The 21,313-nt window shown below is 43.7% G+C and overlaps 1 protein-coding gene across 1 annotated transcript in view; it reads left to right on the top strand.

Moving 5' to 3' along the window:
• The window catches only part of LOC120896636 (oxysterol-binding protein-related protein 9), a 54,362-nt gene that overhangs the window by 30,254 nt on the left and 2,795 nt on the right, over window positions 1-21,313 (top strand). The window contains exons 8-11 of the mRNA XM_040300894.1: window positions 1,511-1,607; window positions 20,157-20,794; window positions 20,877-20,984; window positions 21,059-21,233. Of these exons, the coding sequence (XP_040156828.1) occupies window positions 1,511-1,607; window positions 20,157-20,794; window positions 20,877-20,984; window positions 21,059-21,233 (1,018 nt within the window). The remainder of the gene's footprint in view (window positions 1-1,510; window positions 1,608-20,156; window positions 20,795-20,876; window positions 20,985-21,058; window positions 21,234-21,313) is intronic.

Here is a 21,313-nt window from a genome sequence, read left to right as displayed (position 1 = left end):
CGCGACGTCTGGGGGTCGCCATGTCCTCCGGCTGTTTGGAATCTCGTGTGCGCGCTCGTGCTCTTTCTCTCTCTCGCACTGCTCTATTCTCCCGCGTGCAGTGGGCCAAGGGCTCTCCGGTGTTGCGAAAAACCACGCTGCCTTGGCCTGCAAAGGGGGCAGGAGTGAGAGAAAGGTGCGTAAGTTCCACCAAAATCACGTGGATATCGATTTATTTGAGCAGAGCGTGGAAAACACTGCATAATATTGTACACGCGAGAGCGACAGCGAGTGAGTGAGAGAGGTCAACGCGGGTTCGCGGGAGAAAAAATGAACGACCGATGAGAGACAGAATGTACGAGGAATCGCCGGCACAGGAAAGAGTGATTTTTTCCCTTTTCTTGGTAAGAAAGTCTCCGGCTCCCGGTGTGAGTGAGAGAGAGAGAGAGAACGTTCCGAGAGATGGAACTGGGTCCTGCGAAGGCAGAAGCACCCCGCCCGGACACGACCGCGCGGGGGGAGCATTACAGCGACCGCCAATTAATGGTGCGCTGGGTAGTACTGTATCCTGTTCCGGCGCGTACGGACACCCCGGTCTCTCGTACCCACCAATTTCGAAGCCGTGAACGACGACCTGAAACGTATGTGCGTGTGTGTGTGGCCAACGAAATCAACAAAGCTAGTTTGAATCGGTGGTGAATCATTCCCGCACCCGGAGGAGTCACAATAACGAATGAAGACTTTGAGCAGCGGCAGGCCGAGTTAGTCTTAAGAACAGTTCTCATCCACCGACCGGGTCGTGTGAGAGTGAAGCCCGCACGGGCGAATGAGAGTACGCTGGATGCGGACATTGTTGTCTAGAAGAAGCAATCGCGGTGGCAACGGACGGGAATGAACCATCCCAGGAAGCAGAGAGATCCTCGTGCTCGTGCGTTACTGAAGCTGTGACGGCTGTGACTTGTCCCGGTGTGCTAGAGGCATCTCGTTTGTGTAGTGTGTAGAAACAAAAAAGACGGGTTTTTTTTTACATTCAAGCTTTTTCAAATGCGTTTAAGAGAACCTATCAGCCCTATAAAGGACCAAACCTATATATCAAACCTATAAAGGAAGTTTAAGTATACACGCGTGAATAATTAGCCAAAAACAAGAGTTTCTAGGGAAAGTGTGCGTCATTGTGTAGAGCCGTACACCTTAGATTAGGTCCTCGCTTTCTCTCCAACTCTTTCTCTCGCTCTCTCTCGCCGCAACACTGTGTGTGTGTGTGTTTGATACACTGGCCAGGCCAGGTTTGCTGCAGCTTTGCCCCACAGGGACGACCCCGACCCGGGACGAGCCGCGTAAACGTTGGAGTGCACATGTGTACTGGTGTGCGGCTTTCTGGCGGCGCTGGTCATAGTGTTACTGCTGGTGTTCGCGCGCCATGCACTGACGGTGGCGAAGCGCAACCACCGGCGGCGTCGGCGGCGGCAGCAGTGCCGGCGGCACCCGAGCATCGTCATGATAACCGAACCGCTCCATACCTTCTCCACAGTGCCGGAAACGTCCTACTCGAGCTCGGAGGGCGAGGACGACTTCTTCGACGCGAACGATTCCCCGTTCACCTCTAGTCAATTAAACACACCGACCAGGTAAGTTGGCCACAGATACGTATTGTCAAATTCTACCGGCACCGAACCGGTATCTTGAACTTTCGCTATCACGGTTCTAACATCCTGAACTCCCTTTGTAGGGGAGGGGAGGGAGGGCTTGTACGGCTGCTGGTTTGAGAGTCATTTTCGTGTCCTGTCAGTGTCCTTTGCCAGCATCACAAAACACGTGCTAGCTAGCTCTCTCACTCTCTCCCGCATGCGTTCTCTCTTTTTCTCTGTTTGTCTTTACTCCCTATCGAATGGAAATTATACATTTGACAGTTTCAACTGACGAAGTTGACGCTACCACCATCACCACTAACTACCACCGCTGGCTGACTCTTGGTTAGTCAAAGTATACTGATTCTGTCAGCATTCTGGAGTGGGAAATGTCTCGAACAAAGTTTTTCGAAACTGCGGTACGAAGCTGTCAAAGGAGTTGTGTTTTGTGTGTGGTTAAGCGTACAGCTTAACCTCAAACTGTTTGAATGAAGGCGGGAGAAGGACGATCGTTTCCAACTCATCTCCCCACAGGGCAGGAGGAAATTTAATTATGAACCAGACAGTTCATTATTAACGCGTTATTTGATCCCGGTGTTAAGATAATTTGAAGCAGTCTGAACCCTGAGCGTTATAATATCCCCGGCAGCACAGTAATGAAATTAATGAATGCAATCGAAACCTGCATTGAGTTGCTCCTGCGTTTAATAATTTAAATATTTATTCATTTTTTTCGGTAAGTGTAACCGTATCTCTATTTTATTCAACTATATACCCGGCATCCACGTTCGAGTACATTTCCCTAATTGCGTACCGATTGTTGTCATCAATTAATAAACCATGTGGCCCCATTGATGGCTTTTCGTACAAATCCATTTTCGTCGATAATTTCATCTGCACCAAAACCGATCCATGCGCGGTCGTCGTATCCACCAACTTATTCGATTGAATAGAAACGACCACTCCTAATCGTCACCCTCAGAGGAAGTCCCCCCGCTGCTGGGTGCTATCGATTTGTGAAATTGGTAAACCCCATAACCAGTGCTGTGTGTGTGAGTGTGTGTGTGTGATGTACCGAACTCACGCCTCTGAAGCCCATTATTCCGACATGCTTTGGTGGTGGCATTGGGTGTTTAGCGGTTGTTCGATTGTCCCATCGATTTATTAATTGACGATTGCAAAATGCATGCCGCCAATACTGCTCCACGCGACCCTGTCTTACCAGTGGTTGTACAGTGGCTTGCAAGGGGATGGAAAACTGGAACGCGTACCATCAATGGCGTTTATTTATTGCGCTTAGTTTATAGTAAGTGGATTGGGCGAATAGCAATTGGCGAATTGACACATCGTAACAATTGTATGGTAAAATGGGAAATAAAATGGTAATTTATTAAATGTAACAATTTGTTTGTTGGGCGAAATTAATCATTTTTAGTTTCAAAATATTATTAATTAATACGGATTTGAAATTAGTAGCCTTTTGTGCTAGAATTTACTCGTCAAATATTGACGATTTTTTTATCGTCTCAGTTCCCTATAGAAGATTCTTATCATGGTAATGAGGGGCAATATGGGCATGGTAAACAGTTTAATCAATCCTTTCATTGAATTTTTCCCTTAAGACAATAGTTCTTACATTGTCCGCGTTGAAGCCGTTGAAAAAACATGTTGGATACGGTGTATAACAATGTTTACATTCGAAACTGGCTTGGAAAATCCTGTAATGTCTGAAAAATATAAAAGAAAAGTCGATGATTCATGTGATGCTAATTTTCTATGCAAAATACAGGGTTTTCTACGTATCTTCCGAATGTGCATTATTCATTATTCACCGCCTGAAAGATGTTTGTCAACAGTGTCATACATTATATTGACATCACATTAAAATTTCAGTTTTTACAGACGATTTTCAACACATCACAAAAAACTGTCAAACTTAATTCAGTTTGAAATGTGTTGTAAATCATGTGGAAAATTTTAAACATTATTGTGATTTAAATGGAACATTTAACAGCTGTTGAAAACCATCTTGCAAGCAATGAAAATATTGTTACATTTTGTTGCATTTTCAAAATTTCAGTTCTTACTCATGATTTTTAACACAACTCAAAGAACTGTCATACTCAATCCAGCCCGAAAATCCAATGCTAAAAATCATGTGGAAGAACTGAAATTATTGCGATGGAAATAAACTATTTGACAGCTTTCGAGATTTCATCTCGCAAGCAATGAAAATATTGTTGACATTGGAAATACATTCGAAAACCTCTGTAAGCACAGGTAAGGGGCAAAATGCGCATAAAGCAACATAAAATGAAACGTCAAAACATTGGGGAACTATAAAACAATTTGCATTGACCAAAGAACATGGAATTTGTACAGTAATGGCTATATTATTTATTAAAAAGATGCATTAACTTTCTTAATTTATTTATTTACAGAGAAATATCAGATCATTTAAAAATATGCTTTTTAAAACTTTGACGTATTCTTGCAGCACGAATTAAAGCTTATGTACCAACTGGCAATACTAAAAATCTTTTTGTCTGTTCAACCTTAATTCATATTTTTCTCGATTGTTGTTTAAAAAAATGTTCATATAAATTACGTGGTTTTGATACTACTTAATAAGTACATTTTGAGTCTTAGCTCTGTGCCTTAGCCTCGTTTTCGCTTAGTGCCCGGCATTCCCCTACTCAAACTTACTCACAGTATGATGAAGAATCGATTGTTATATTAAGCTTAATCTTATCTTGAATTAATTACGTACAATAAGAGTTATTGTTAACTGTTAACAATTGACTGTAAAATGTTGGGACCCATCTATAACTGTTTAATTTTTATACTACAATCCTATTTCAATACTGATACAAGCATTTGCATACGCCAATAATGTTTCAATTTGTACATTATGTGTATCAGTATTCATTTTCGTTATTTTTTTCCTTCAAGAGGTTTGCGTGAATCCTTTGCGGACATGCGAACACACTGGTGCGTGTACAGTATTTCAAAACATTCCACTAGCAGCAGCACGTGTAAAGGATTTCCGGCCTCACGCATGCATGAAGAGAGCGTGTCACATTGACAGCTCAGTATGGATTAAATTATTCATAAAATTCTCCTCTGAAAGCGATACGGGCTGGGAAAAAGAGTATAATATGAAAGAGAGCGAGGAAAATCTTTGCTTTCCCCACAGTGATTTTTCTTCTTTTTTGTGTGCTTTATACTTTAGGTCGCAGCAAAAGCACATGGCCACCAGCACCAACCACCAACACACAGAAATCCGTTGTGTTTTTGTTGATTTTTAATTATAGTATTTCAAGCCCTCGAAACCGGAAGACATTAAAGAGTTGCAATGATTCAAACTCTCAGATTCGCTCGTACGTTTGTATGTGTGTGTGTGTGTGTGCATCCAATGCACCACACTACCCAAATGCAGCACCCGATTGTTGTCGTTTTTTTGGTTCGTTTTCGAAACAGTTTTCCGCAACAAATCATTCGCAACGCGGCATAAGAAGTAGCATTGCATCTCGCACGAAAACTGCGGCAAAACGCGGCGTGCAGCAGCGTATCGCGTGACGTTAGCACAGTTCTAGGACCCTTTTCCTTCCCCCTCCTGCCTTCCACCCCGCACCCCACCCTTGGGCGGGCGGACGCGGTTGCACGCGGGAAAAAGTGAGAGAAAACGCCGAGTGCGAGCGGCGTGAGCGGGCACCAATAACAATAACGCACGGAAAATCTCTCTCTCTCGCGCGCCCGATTGAACCGATTCCGGTGCCGAGAAGTGCCGAAAAAGCAACCCGATTCTAACCCGATCGGGAGAACCCGCGGTGGTTGGGCTGGCCACACTGCCTGGCCCCAGCCGAGCACGACTGCCGTGTGTTTGCGGTACGGTCTGCCATCAGTGTGTCAGACGGATCGGCAGAAGCTTGGCCTCGTGCTTCGCTTGCTTCCACGTGCGCGCGGTGCGCTACAGTTCAACAACGGAGTGCCAGTGTGGCGGGGTAGTCCCCTCTTCCCTCCCCAACACACATTTACTCAGCGAAAGGACGGAAAGGACCTCAAGGGGCATACGGCAGCACGCACACAGAACGACGTAAAGACGGTGGTTGGGGACTAAAGTGTCTAGTCCTTTCGGGTTGGTGTGGTGTGCGTTGCGTGACAGTTGAAACGATTTGGCGTATTCGCGTGATTGCCTGTGTGTGCCTGTGCCTGTGTGTGTATAGTGTCCGGCGTTTAAAACAAACTAACTCTCTATACTTTCCTTGTTTTTTCCCCTTACGAAATCCGACGTCTTCCAGTCCAAAGAAATTTGCCATCGAGACTGCTATTTTCGTGTCTCTGTGTGTATGTGTGTGTTTGGATCGTTTCTTTGTGTGTTCTGAAGCAAGAATTTTAAATTAAAAGCACGAAAGCACGAACTCCTCGTCTGCCCAGTTTTTAACCTCCCAAACAACGAATGGAATTAGCAGAAGTCTTTGCCAAGTGTCACTCGCTCCAATTCCAATGTCTGCTACGATTTGTGCCACACGGAGAGGGAAAATATATATGAGGCAACGCGCGCACCGCCTCCTACGGATTTGTGCCCGTCTAAAACAAACCAATTGTCTTCCCAGACCTTGACTGCCCCCTGGGGGAGGAGTGGTGGTTTGCTCCCTCAACTTCAATAAGGTTTCTCCCAATCAAACCTGTGCGTTGGCCGTGTACGGTTCCAGTGGTAAACTAGAGTTTCAGTGAAATCATCTGCAAGATTCTTTATCGATTGGTGGACTCCCATCATCCCCACTTACAGCCACCATTAGAGAGTGTGTGTGTGTGTGTAGTGTTTGGATCGAGTTGGAATCCGATTCCAACAGGGACATCGTGTTCCGTCTGTTCCGCGGCCGTGTGTGTTTGCTTTGGAGAACATGCTGCTTTTGAGCGGGCGGGCGTGTTTCAAAGTTCATTAGAAAGTGCTTAAAAATTTAACACAACTCCAAACGGGGAGCTACAAAACACAACCCCTTAAAGCAGTCAACCACGGGTGTAAATATAAAGCGTTTCAATAGGAAAATCGGGAAGGAATATCGACTTCACTTTTTGGTTGGTCGACACAAATTGGCCAACCTCAGCACATTCTGATGTGATTTGGCCCAACAATACAACAAACCCTCCCGCAGAGAGTGGTGATGATAGTCGATTGGTCGATGATAATGATGATGGTGACGATGAATGATAAAGTTCCGGAAGCCGCCGTCAGAAGAGAAGGAAAAGCGACAACAACAGAAGCGGAAAAAATCGAAATGAAGCGACCAAAATGTGATCTTGTGAAAATCTAAAGCAATATTAGAACGTAAGAAAAGCAAAGGCTTTGTGTGTTCGTGTGTGTGAGAAAGAGAGAGAGTGCGATAAAATGTGTGAAAGAAAGAGAGAGGGAAAGTGAAGAGCGTGTGGAGTGCAGAAACATTTTCCACCACCACCACCAATCGGTCCTACTCAAACCAAAGGCGCGTTGTGTTGTTGTGTTTTGCTGCCACCGTTCGGTAAAAAAACTAACACATCTGGTCAGAAAGAGAAAAGAAAAAAAACAAACGGGGAGAAAAATCAAGCGGCCACATCATGTTCAAATCATTAGCGGAACGGTTTTCCTTTCGGCGCACCAGCTCCGTGACGGCAGATAGGTAAAGATAGTTGCCAACCATGGCATGCTGAGTTGGGGGTTTTGCTTCATTTTCCCTTTGCACAGACGACGCTTCAGGTCGGGTTTTGCACAACTTGCTTAAAGAATAATTTATACAATTGGGGAACAACACCTCGTGGTGCGTTTTTCACCGTCGCCTGTGTGTGTGTGTGTGTTTGTATCTGCGGTGGAAATATTATTTATATACTCAGTGTCTCAGCTGCTCGTTTTGGGGGTTTTTTTTCTCACCCTCCTCAAAGTAGTGTTAGTAGCGCACAGAGTGGAAAAGCCCTTTTTTCACCCTTTTTTGTATGCAAGGGATAGAGTTTTGTGTAGGGTAGAACTACTACTACTACCACTACTAATACTACTACGACCACCACCAACAGCAGCAGATGGATGATGACGACAGTGTGACGCCATAAACTAAAGGCTCCCCCGCCCCGGTTTCCCGTGCTTCCGAACCGTCCGTTTCCTTCCTGGTAGCGATTTTCCATCATCCTCCCCTTTCGGATGAAATTTTCCACCCCCAGTGAAGAACTATATGTGTGTGTGTCTGTGGTTGTGTAAAATGCACTGCTGTCAGCTGTAGTTGTATATACACACACATACATCTATATATTTATAGTTATTCCTCTGCCCCTTGGGCTCTTGGTGTGTGTCTGTTGTGTTGTTGCCGTCGCTGTACCTTTACGATTAAGATATTAAGAACGTGTTTTTCACCGAATGCTGCACATACCACACAACCTTTATGTTTACTTTTCCCTTTCGCTGCTGCTTCTCCCCTCTTCCCCATGCACTTGAAATATCACCCTCACGAGTGTTGGGTGCGCGAGGGGTATTATCGCGGTGGGTGGTGGCCGATTTTACGACAATCTTTCTGCATGCAGTCTCGTCGTGGGGGGAGGGGGGGGTTGGTGTGTTTGATTTTATTACTCACTGCCTCCCAGCTCCCAGTGGGAATTTTGTATATTTCGGTTGTGTTCACACCAATTCCCTGTTTTGGGTGACGCAAGGTGGAGGCAGACCCTCTCGCTGAGCTCATCTCGTTCGGTGGTCCGTGTATGGTTGAGTAAAAAAAGGGGGTAATGAAACTACAATGTGCTAGCGAAATATGGGGAATATCGCACATGCAAATAAATGCACCACCGATGCGCTTGCATTGCAACATAAAGGTCGCCTTTCTTTTTTACCTTTCGTTTCGTTTGGTTTGGTTTGCATTATTAAAATAGTAGGTGACTGTGGGGATAATAAATAATGAAATGCTTGGAGCTCTCCCGCGAATTGTTGGTAGACGGGTAATCTGTGCAAAAGATGTCAATATTTTAGATCGGAATATAACGACATTTGGAGTCATTGGGTATGGTTCTGCAGATTGTATCATTATATTATTAAGTTGATATCATTATTTCGTCACGTTTGGCTATTTTGCACCAGTAAGGTAATATTAGTTTGATGAACTGAAGACTTGTAGGACTCTCACCCTTCAAGGATGTCTTATTCATGGTCTCTTACGAAGTGGCAACTGCTACTCATAAGTAATAGTCATTAAAAATCTAATATTGGTAAAAACCACTAAACCAGTGCTCTTTAACATTGGGGCCCTTCACGATTCTAGTCAGTTTTTTTATGGAGTTTTACAGTTGGAGGCTGAAATCATGTAAACACTGTTGAGCGGAGTTATAACACAGTGGAATAAAAGGAGGAGCAGAAAACTAAACAATGAACTTGTATGTAATGTATTTTAAACTAGACTGACGATATTAAACATTTTCTAAAGACTACTATGATGTGTTCATTGCACACATGTTGCTTTCTCAACAAACACTCCATACAAAACCACACAAAAAACTAACCTGCAATTTTCAGTCTAGATTATTTTAGCCTAAAAGCTAGAATTAGATTCGAGTACCTGCTCGAAAACACGGGTTTGTTTACATTTATCCCAAGGTGCATTAAAGAAATCAGGTGATCGAATCTGGAATCAAAGAGTATGTAGTTCAGGTGGTCTCATAGCATGTTTTTTATAACCAAATTTTGAATATCACTTTTTGACAGGACGGGTGAAAACTTTTGTTCAAACAAGCTTTCTGCAGGCTTGAAGAATACACAAAACACTCTTAAAATTTTCATTCAGAAGCAGAAGCGATAAAAATCAGCCTTCTTAATTCATACACCTTGGGATAAGCCGTCCTGTATATTATACCCACTAAGGTAGCTGCTCAAAAACCGCTATACAATGCAAACAGCTGACAGGCTGAAATTTCAGCCTACGAACTTAAAACGGAAAGGGCCCCATTTTTAGGATCGTGGACTACTTGGCTTTGAAAATATATTTGACGCGGCCCACATCTATCGAGGGCATATATTTTGGAGACTTAGTACGTAGTTTTTGATTAAAAATATGCTTAAAACTTATTCTAGACATGCCTGTTGAACATTTAATCCTGATTGTGGAGAAAAATGGCATATAATGTATCGTAACAAGATTTTCTTTTTCAAACGTAAATTCTTCTGCGGATCACGTGCCTGTTAACGCCACCTACCACTTACGGTCTGCGGACCACTGGTTGGAGACCAGTGCTCTCAACCATAGACAAGATAGGAAATCTTAGTTAGTGTCGGCTTTATGACCAACACAAGCTTCTTCTTCTATTTGACGTAAACGTCCTACGAGGACATGCCGGCATATACAGGCTTTCAAGACTTTATTCAATACCACGTAGCCGGATAGTCAGTCCTTACTACGGGGGGACGGTCCATTAGGGGCTTGAACCCATTACGGTAGTCAGGAGATAGGAGATAGGTAGGCTTTCTTTCGGTCTTGTAGGAGCTGCTGCGTGGGACCATTAGAAAATGGATAATATTATATGTTGAATGATTCTGAGTGTTTTCAATACATTGGAAAAAAAATTATTTGATTATTAGATACCACAATCATCATTTTTTGAATATGATGAAAATCCCTAATATAAGTAAATTTGTACCTCAGGCTCTACAGGGTAGCGTGGTAGAAGTGATACTAGCTGGTCACAACATTTTTTTTTTTCAGACGAAACATTGATTACTCCTGAGGCACATTTGAAATGCTTGTGTTTATGGAGTTCCCATCAATGGTGATCTTTCGACAAAGGCGTAAAGACCAACAAGAAGTACTATTTAGACCACTCAAGGCCTCCATCCAAGGCCACTTGAAACCATTACGCTAAGAGCTTTTGCTTCCAACAGGATTCAGCTCCAGTCCGGAAGGCTTCGATCGTTCAAGAGTGAGCCAAAGAGCATTCGCCATGTTTCATCAGTTCATCAGGAATGGTTTCTGCTACGTCTCCGGATTTTGGACCCTTTGGACTTAAGCATATGGGGATACATGCTAATGAAGTTGAGCGAAGTCAAACATTTGAATTTTCACGGGATTTTAAGTGATTTAAAGAGGGATTCACTAGTCGGCACAGAGAGTGAGTGAATTTGAATCCAGTAAGAGTGTGTAATTAGTAGATTCAAATAAACTCTTCGTGCTAATTCGAATCCCTATTGCCACTTGCAGCATTCCACTCTCTCACTCTTGTTGGTGAATATGTTCAGTGTTCATACTTTAGTGTGCAAAGCCTCATTGTGAACATCTTATCTTCTGCACAAAATATAAATTTGTTGATTTTGTCAATTAATGAATAGTTTTTTAAATCTGGCCGTCAGAGAGAATGGAACCATTGCATGTTGATCAGTTAGTTTTCAAACGTACCTCTGCTATGTTTCCCACAGAAACCATCCTCTTTAATTGAGAAGACAATTCAGAAAAGAATTGATGTCTGTCCATCATTGTAAGTTCCAGCAAGTCTCTTGTTGCCCTATGTCTATGTAACTCACTCTATTAACTGCTGCTGAAGACGTCAATGCCGATAATGGCAAAGACGGGTCCTACAAAGTGATATTGAGTTTACACGGTACATAACAGCATCTGTGTCGTTAATGGCCCAGATCATGAACTGTTACCATTATATGTTTATTAATAGCAAACCCATCCAACAGACACAGAGTAGGCACAAGTAGCAGGCGAAGAGGTTAATGAGCTCTTGTAACGATGTACCGAAAAAAATGGCCAAAAATTACTACTGGAAGTGGTGATGCGTCTTCTCCCCGTGGTAGATACATTACTATCATCATCACACTGTAACGTCATTTAGTCAATGATGACGCCCGGAAAGTGATTAATGTGTTAGCAGTTCTGCGAAGATATCTAAGTGTATTACATTATTGTGCAAAAGAGCCTATATAGTACTGACGATTCGTTTAAATAAATGAAAAAGAGCTAAATGGTTATTTCGGTACTTGAATAGAGCTTGCCTCGTAAACACGCACCAATCTAAACATGGTCGAGAGAGAGATAGTTCGTTTCTACTATTTTGCAAGCAAAAAAGGATCATCATATTACTCTAAGTATATGATCGATCCAACTTTTATGTCCCTCTTTCAATAACACATAAACTAAACCTCACCGCCCCATTGACTATGGATGCGCAAAAACATGCCATCTAATAGGTAGATCGATATAAACAAAATAACATATTGTTAAGCAGCGGGGGAAAAAAAGACCAACCATTAAAGAAGCCGGTCGGGTCTTTCTGTATCGAGTGTATACCAGGTACGGGTTACGGGAGTGTATACCAGGTACCACTCTCTGCAGACATTACGTTACGGGCTCCCAGGTTTACGTTACGACCTGACGGCGACCACTTATCCTTAACTCTACGGACTGCAGTTTATACTCAATGCTCGGAATCTAGCATTCGGTGTGTGTGTTTGCCTGTGTGTTCACCATGCAAAGACATACTGTTATTCCACCCCCTTCGGGAAAGCCTCCCCAAAACTTCCACCATATCTGCCTTACACTACTAATCACGTCCCATCTTTCTCTCTTGCTCTTTTCGTGGCACCCAAAAGAAACGGTAGTGGTTATCGATTTGCTTTACTTTCCACGATTCAGGTACATTACACCATCTCACTTTACCATTAGGCTTACACTGCTGCGTACAGAAAAGGCACGTCACACTGCCATTTGCCTGTTCGGTGTTTGCAAAAACCGTACACGTACAGCGTACCCGGTGCTGCCACCTTTCGGATTGGCGTCCCCCTTTTTCCTTCTTGCTGCTGCGTCCCCGAGGGGTTTGTTTGTTCTTGTTGCACTCTCTCTCAAGAGGAACTGCTTCCGTGTTCTTGTGCAGAGTTTGACGGTTTGTTAGAACGGTCATTTTTCTTTTCCCAACTTTTCCTTCCCAGCGGCAGCTGCTGCTGCTGTTGCGTGAGCTTTTTTGTGATTTCGCTTTGCTTTCCCCATTTTTTTTGGTTCTGCGCTTAGTAAACGTTACCTAACTTATGCTTGCTAAACCCGGCACGGTACGACGGTGTGTCCTTCTGTCCGTCGTCCCAAAATCCTTCTCCAGTTGGATGGGCGCAGCAGGACGGGGGGAAAAGGCAAAACAAAACAAAAAATCACCCCCCAGGAATTCCTATTTGTTTTGCGCATTATGTATTTTCTCCCCATTCATCGCCGCGGACGGTTCAGCACACCGCCAGCAGATTGCAGATTGAAATTTATTTTATTTCCTTTTTGCTTGCTCACGTGGGTCGTGCGCGCCCACGTTTGCTGTCCGCAGTGGAGCTGTGCTTGCTGCGCCTGGACGATGGATGGCGGCGTACTGGGCGAATATTTATGTTGCCGATCCCGTGGTCAATTATCGGGTGTGTTGTGTGTGTGTAGGGGGGGGGGGGGCACACGAGTGGCCCAATACAAATGCAATACAAGCGGATTATAATTTATCGCAAAAGGATGATTGGCAATTCATACGCGCCATCGAGAAAGGTCTGCTTTGTACGAAATAATGAATTAAATGGGCACATTTGTTTAACGTTTTCGGTTGTGTTGTGTTCAAGTGAGCTTTCGACGTTCGTGCTGAGCGATGATGCTTGAGTGCATTAAAAAAAAGTCCTATGAATAATTCAGACCTTGAAACTTAATATCGTCTGTGGACTAACAAGGACAAAAATTTTAAAAAAATTGAATTGTGATTTCATATGAGAAGGATTTAAAATTGTACTTCTTCTTCTTCTATTTGGCGTAACGTCCTACGCGGACATGCCGGCCTATACAGGCTTTCGAGATTTAATTCATTATCATGTATACGGATAGTCAATCTTTGCTACGGGGGGGACGATGCATTTTGGGCATGAACCCAAGGCGGGCATGTTATTGAGTCGCTCGAGATGACGACTGTACCACGGAACCGCCAAAAAAATTGTACTAAAAAATATATAAAGGCTGCATAAATTGAACTAAAATTCTATACCCTTTAACTGCAACGCTTCATTTCTAGGCTACTCTGTACTGTTGTTGGGAAATCTGCTTTGCAGATCGGAACTAAATTCTTCTCGGAATGAAATAAAACGTGTAGATCAATCGATGTACTTCCATAGAAGCAGATTTGGCCTTTATACTTGCTATGGAAGGGACGGTCCGGTTGTGGGAGCCATCGTGTCTTGCGAATAAATCACCGGGCCACTCCATCGGGGAACTTCCCTACACATTAATACATATTATTTGGTAATCTAATCAATGAACAGCAAAATCGAACGCTGTTTAGGTCGAGCACAAGTCGGTACCTACAGAAAACCTACTTCGCAAATTTATTCGAACCTACTCTTGAATTGTCTGCTATTTGGAACGAAATACGCAACGAAATCTTTACACTATTACTGTCGAGATTTAGCGTCGAACGGTTCCAGGATCGATTAGTTCCGTTATCGGAACAGGTATAAGAACAGTTTCGTGTACCGTAATGCAGAGTTTAACCATGTCATTTTGCGATGTTTGCTACATATTTTGTTGCTCATGAAATTGATTTTAACAATTAAGACCATCCCTGTAAAATTGGGGAAAGTTCCAGGACTGGCATGGGTTCAGCATCTGGTATGGGTTCGATACCAGTTCCAAGACCTTTATGGGCTCGGCGTCAGTAACAAGGCTGGTATGGGGTCAATTTCAGTTTCAGGAATAGTATGGGTCCAGTATTTGGTATGGATCCGATATCAGTTCCAGAACTGGAGGTTCCGCTTCAGTTCCTGGACCGGTATCGATTCAGTATCAGTTCCAGGACTGGTATTAGTTCAGTATTAGTTCCAGCGCTGGTTTGGGTTTAGTATCAGTTTCAGATCCGCTATAGTGTTGGATATCACAGTACACATGTACAACCATATAGAATAGTTATTATACGATCGTAGTATACATTTATAACCTTTTAGAATAGTCAGTTGGAATAAAGCTATTAATCTGAACACATCGTAGTCTGGCAACTAAGTATATAACAATTGGCGACGAGGATAGTTGAACTAAAAGCAAGAATGTCTCTCGAAAATCAGAACATTCAATTAGAGATTTTGAAGGCTCTGCAGAAGCTATCAGAAACATCAACGGGTACAAATAATACGGAACGATTCGTGGCAATGAACATGACCGAGTTTACTTTCGATCCAGAGAACGGAGGAACTTTTCAAAAATGGTTTCGACGTTATGAAGATTTGTTCGAGTCGGATGCCAAAGAACTCGAAGATGTCGCTAAGGTCAGGCTTTTACTGAGGAAGTTGGATGCACAAGCACACAACCAGTACACCAATTACATCCTCCCGAAACTTCCGAAGGAGCTAACTTTCAAGGAAACTGTGCAAACATTATCGAAAATTTTCGGGTCGCAGAGTTCACTTTTTAGCAGACGTTACCGTTGTCTTCAGCTCGTCAAAACCGAAGCAGATGACATTTTTAGTTACGCGGCGAAAGTGAACCGGGCTTGTGAAGATTCAGAATTCCACAACATGAAGGCTGACCATTTCAAGTGTTTAGTATTTATTTGTGGATTGAAAGGTCAAACCTACGCAGACATACGAGCCAGACTACTCTGTCGCATTGATGCCGAAACTGCAGATGCGCCCATTACACTGCAAAATTTGGTTGACGATTTCCAAAAACTCGTCAATTTGAAAGCAGATACTTCCATAGTTGAGCAACAGCCAAACTCATCTACAACGGTAAACGCTCTACATGAGAAGACAGAACATCACCATCACGAACAGTATCGACAGCGGTATCAAGAATCAAAAACATCAGAGCAACCTCGCAGACCATGCTGGCGTTGCGGTCAAATGCACTTTGTTCGAGATTGCCAATACTCGACACACCAGTGTAGAAAATGCAATCGTGTTGGTCACAAAGAAGGCTACTGTGGATGTTTTTCAAAATTCAAACCTGCCGGGGAGGAGAAGACTAACACGAAACCATCAACAAGTGATCAAGGAAAACTGAATGCCAGAGGTGTCTATATTGTCAATCACATCACTCAACACTCCAGCAAAAGAAAATTTGTTCCTGCAACCATCAACGGCGTTACAATCAATCTGCAGCTCGACACAGCAAGTGATATTACGGTGATTTCACAACAAACATGGCAAAAGTTGGGCTCACCGAACATCCAACCAGTGACGATTCAGGCCATCAATGCATCTGGTAAGCCACTCCATTTATCGGGCGAATTCCAGTGCACCATCAACATCAACGGCCAGACCCAACAAGGCAGGTGTTTCGTCACTACAGCAGTTAACCTAAACTTGCTTGGGATAGAATGGATTGAACTATTCGAGCTTTGGTCCATTCCAATCGATACGATTTGTAATCAACTAACAACAGAATCGATCGACCAGCAGATGCGAGAAATTCAAGCGAAGCATGCGGATGTTTTTAAGGATACATTGGGGCATTGCAAGAAAACTAAGGTTAAGCTTTACCTCAAATCAAACGCAAAGCCTGTTTTCTGCCAAAAGCGTCCTGTACCTTTTAACACAATACCTTTGGTTGATGCCGAACTTACTCGATTGCAAAACTTGGGCATAATTGAAACTGTCGATTTCTCCGAGTGGGCAGCTCCAATTGTGGCGGTGAGGAAACCGAATGGACGTGTTCGAATATGTGCCGATTATTCAACAGGATTGAATGCTGCGTTGGAGGCAAACCATTATCCATTGCCAACACCAGAAGAAATTTTCTCGCAACTTAACGGCAGCACCATCTTTAGCATCATAGATCTGTCCGATGCCTATCTTCAGCTCGAAGTTGACGACGATTCAAAGCATTTACTAACAATCAATACACATCGTGGATTATTCCGATTCAACCGTCTCGCACCAGGTGTAAAATCAGCACCAGGAGCATTCCAACGCCTCGTAGATGGAATGATAGCTGATATTCCTGGGGTGCGATCATTCATTGATGATGTTATTGTTTTTCGGCAAGGATATGAAATCACACAAGGATTCACTCAACACCTTGTTCGCACGTCTTAAGGAGTACGGATTTCACGTAAAAGCCGAAAAATGCCATTTTTGCAAGACTCAACTTGTGTACTTGGGACACGTTGTAGATAAGCATGGTATTCGTCCAGATTCCGAAAAGATCAAGACAATTGCTTCGATTCCACCACCAAGCAATGTGTCCGAGCTACGATCTTATCTTGGAGCAGTGAATTTTTACGGAAGATTCGTTCGTAACCTGCACGAATTACGTTACCCTATGGATCAGCTGCTTAAGAAGGAATCGAAATGGAAATGGACGCCAGAGTGTCAGGAAGCTTTCGTCAAGTTTAAGGAAGCACTTCAGTCACATTTGCTCTTAACGCACTACGATCCAAAACTTCCGATCATCGTTGCTGCGGACGCATCAAACACAGGAATTGGTGCAGTCATTTTTCATCAATTTACTGATGGAAAAATGAAAGCAATTCAACACGCGTCACGAACACTTACACCCGCTGAACAGAACTATGGACAACCAGAAAAAGAAGCTCTCGCATTAGTTTACGCAGTATGCAAGTTTCACAAATACTTGCTTGGACGTCATTTCACTTTGCTCACGGATCACAAACCATTACTTTCAATTTTTGGTTCAAAAAAAGGTATACCACTTCATACCGCTAACCGTTTGCAAAGGTGGGCACTTACCATGTTGAATTACGATTTCGAAATTCAATACGTGTCCACACAAGATTTCGGATGCGCAGATCTTTTATCACGATTGATTGACCGAAACAAGCAGCCGGAAGAAGAGTACGTAATTGCAACACTGACTTTAGAAGATGACCTTTCGAGCATTCTGTCCGATACATCACAGAAGGTTCCGATTTCATTTCAAGCACTCCGTAAAGCAACCGCTTCAAGCTCAACACTACAAGCAGTCTGCAAATTCATTCGTGAAGGTTGGCCGAATTGTTCCACTAATCTTCCAACTGCAATCCAACCTTACTACGCGAGGCGCGAATCATTATCAATAGTCCAAGGATGCGTGATGTTTGGTGACAGAGTTGTTGTACCAAATATATTTCAAAAAAAGATTCTACAACAATTTCATCGAGGACACCCAGAGATAGTTCGAATGAAGTCAATCGCTCGAAGCTATGTTTACTGGCCTGGTATTGATAAAGAAATCGAGGATTTTGTTAAATGTTGTAGTCCGTGTGCAATTACAGCGAAAACACCGACAAAGACAACTTTGGAATTTTGGCCCATACCATCAAAACCATGGTCCAGAGTACACATTGACTATGCAGGCCCAGTAGACGGATTCTACTTCCTTGTAATCGTGGATCCACACTCGAAATGGCCGGAAGTTTACGCTACCAGATCAATAACTGCGAGAACAACAATAAGAATTTTGAAACAAATTTTCGCAACTTTCGGAGTGCCAGAAGTTCTCGTGTCTGATAATGGTACTCAATTTACCAGTTACGAGTTTAAGGAGTTTTGCGTTAGTCAAGGCATCAACCACTTGCGCATTGCTCCATATCATCCGCAATCCAACGGGTTAGCTGAACGATTTGTGGATACACTGAAACGAAGTATTCAAAAAATTCGCAAGGGAGGGGAATCTCTCGAAGATGCACTAACCACTTTCCTTCAAGTATATCGAACCACACCATCTGGAGATTTGGATGGAAAAGCTCCTGCTGACATTATGTTCTCTAGACCATTACGAACTATATCGTCGCTCCTCAAACCAAGCGAGCACGGAAATGTTGAGCCGAGGAACAGAATGAAGGAAGCCGAATTTTTCAACAAAAAGCACGGGGCAGTGAAACGATGTTATCAACAGGGCGATGCTGTTTATGTCAAGATATATCGTAGAAACTCCTGGCAGTGGGAAGCAGCAACCGTAATCGACAAAATCGGCAACGTTAATTATAACGTTTTCCTTAAAGAAAAACAGCAGTTAGTACGATCACACACCAACCAGCTGAAATCTCGATTGGCAAACGGGCAAAACATGGCAGAATTTTCAACACCACTATCTGTACTGCTTGATGATTTTGGTTTGAAAACACCTTTACCGTCAGACCAACAATAAACGTCGTCACAGTTTGTTTCCTGTGATGAACCTGTAACAACATCAAGCGATACTGAACTAGCATCTCAGACACTCTGTTCAACTCCAGATCATTCTGAATTGGGTAACATTAGTTTCGAAAATGACAACGCAGAAGAATCCGAGGGAGAAGAACCAGTTGTTCAACAGCAAGAGCAGCAAGCATCAATTTTGGAGAGAAGTCGAAGAGTTATCAAATTACCAGAACGGTTCAAATCTTACTGGATGCCGAATCCATAAGGGGGGAGATGTTGGATATCACAGTACACATGTACAACCATATAGAATAGTTATTGTACGATCGTAGTATACATTTATAACCTTATAGAATAGTCAGTTGGAATAAAGCTATTAATCTGAACACATCGTAGTCTGGCAACTAAGTATATAACATATAGGTTCAGTATTAGTTCCAGGTCCGGTATGGGTTCAGTGCTAGTTACAGGGCCAGTATAGTTTCAGGATCACTTCCATGATCGGTATGAGCTCAGTATCAATTTCAGAACTGGTATATGAGTTCAATGTCAGAATCAGGACCGCTATGAATTCAAAATTAGTCCAAATTCAAATCCAGCCATGGACTTTTTAAGAGTTTTAGGACCGTATGCGTTTTGTATCAGTTCCAGGACCAGTAAGGGTTCATTATGAGTTCCCGGACCGATATGGGTTCAATACTAGTTCCAGAACCAGTTTGGGTTCAGAATAATTTCCAGGAGCGATAAGAGTTCAATGTCTGCTCCAGAATCGTTATGAGTTCAAAATCAGTTCCAGATCCCTATGGATTTGGTTTGGGTTCCAAGACATTTTTGGGCTCGGTATCAGTATCAAGATGGTATGGTATGGGGTCAATTTCAGTTTTAGGAATAATATAGGTCCAGTATTTGGTATGGATTCGGTATCAGTTCCAGGACTGGATGTTCCACTTCAGTTGCAGGACCGTTATGGATTCAAAATTAGTTCTAGATCCGGTCGTGGATTCGGTATGAGTTCCAGGACCGTATGAGTTTAGTATCAACTTCAGGATCGGTATGAGTTCAATATCAGTTCCCGCATGGGTTAAGGGTACACATCAGTTCCAAGGCCGGCCTGAATTCAGGATCAGTGCCAGAACGGTTAGAGGTTTAACATCAGTTCTAGCAATGAGGGTTCAGGATTAGTTTTTCTTAATGTGTCCCTTAAATTGAATGGACTCATGGGAATTGCATTAAGCAGCCCTGTAACCAGGCCAAATAAACTAGCAAACAGCTAAGTATATTTAATTTCTTGTAAAAAAAATCTCCCATTATCTGACATGTGTAATTTTTGTCAAAAATTCTTATGTCCATAAATTTAATGCTCCTTTTAGCATCAAATTAGGAGCTTTTTTCATTAAAATATTATTCCTCTAACACTAATCTTTGTTCCACGCTCCTCTCGCTCTCTCTCTATCCCCTTCCAGCAACACACGCACGCTTTCCGAGCACACGGGCCGCCTGTCGGGAGAGGAACAGTATGCTTCGGCCGAGGACAGCACAAGCAACTCGCTCAAGAAGCAGGACACCATATCGGCGGGCCAGAGTGGGCTCGTGCCCCCCCTATTGGTCGGTGCCGGTGCCGATGGTGTTGCGACACGCACCACGCTGCACGAGACCGGCCTGCCCGTCGCCGTATCCGGGTCCGGTTTGCCGCGCCGCTCGTACGACTCGAAAGCCCTACCGATCCGGACCGATGGCAGCCTCGACTACGATGCCTTATACGAAGACGAGTCGGACAACGATCTGTCGATGGAGTCGCACGGTTCGGTCGTGACCCATCTGCTGTCGCAGGTGAAGATCGGCATGGACCTGACGAAGGTCGTGTTGCCGACGTTCATCCTCGAGCGGCGGTCGCTGCTGGAGATGTACGCCGACTACTTCGCCCATCCGGATCTGTTCCTGCGGATAGCGGACCTGAAGGAGCCGCGCGAACGCATGATCCAGGTGGTGCGGTGGTACCTGAGCGCGTACCATGCGGGGCGCAAAAGTTCCGTCGCGAAAAAGCCGTACAATCCGATCCTGGGCGAAATTTTCCAGTGCCACTGGGACATTCCGGAGCTGCGTAAGTGCTAGGCCGTGCGGGCGAATAGAAAAGTGCAGGAAGAGGATAGTTATTTGATTTTGTTGTTGTTTTTTCGTTTTAGCAACCGGTGACGAAGCGACAAACGTGGAGGTTAAGGATGGACCGGTACCATGGTGCCGCAGGGACCAACTAACCTTTATTGCCGAGCAGGTCTCGCATCATCCTCCAAGTACGCAGCAATTTCCTGCCTAAAAGTTACAACATCCTCTTTGACTGTATGCCATTTGCTTCCTTCCGTTGCAGTATCAGCGTTCTATGCTGAGCATTACAACAAGAAGATCAGCTTTTCGGCGCACGTGTGGACAAAGTCCAAGTTTCTCGGCCTCTCGATCGGTGTGCACAACATTGGCCAGGGCACGGTAACGCTGTGTGATCTCAACGAGGAGTATATCGTCACCTTTCCTAATGGTTATGGACGGTAAGCATGCAAAAACGAACATCTCTTGGGGCGCTTTTTTCAGTTGCAACACAATCATTGACGAGAGCCTTTACGTTTCA

Source organism: Anopheles arabiensis, chromosome 2 (genome assembly GCF_016920715.1).
Source record: "Anopheles arabiensis isolate DONGOLA chromosome 2, AaraD3, whole genome shotgun sequence".
Taxonomy (NCBI): domain Eukaryota; kingdom Metazoa; phylum Arthropoda; class Insecta; order Diptera; family Culicidae; genus Anopheles; species Anopheles arabiensis.
Note: the sequence above shows the minus strand (reverse complement) of the source record. Positions and strands in the feature narration are given on the sequence as shown.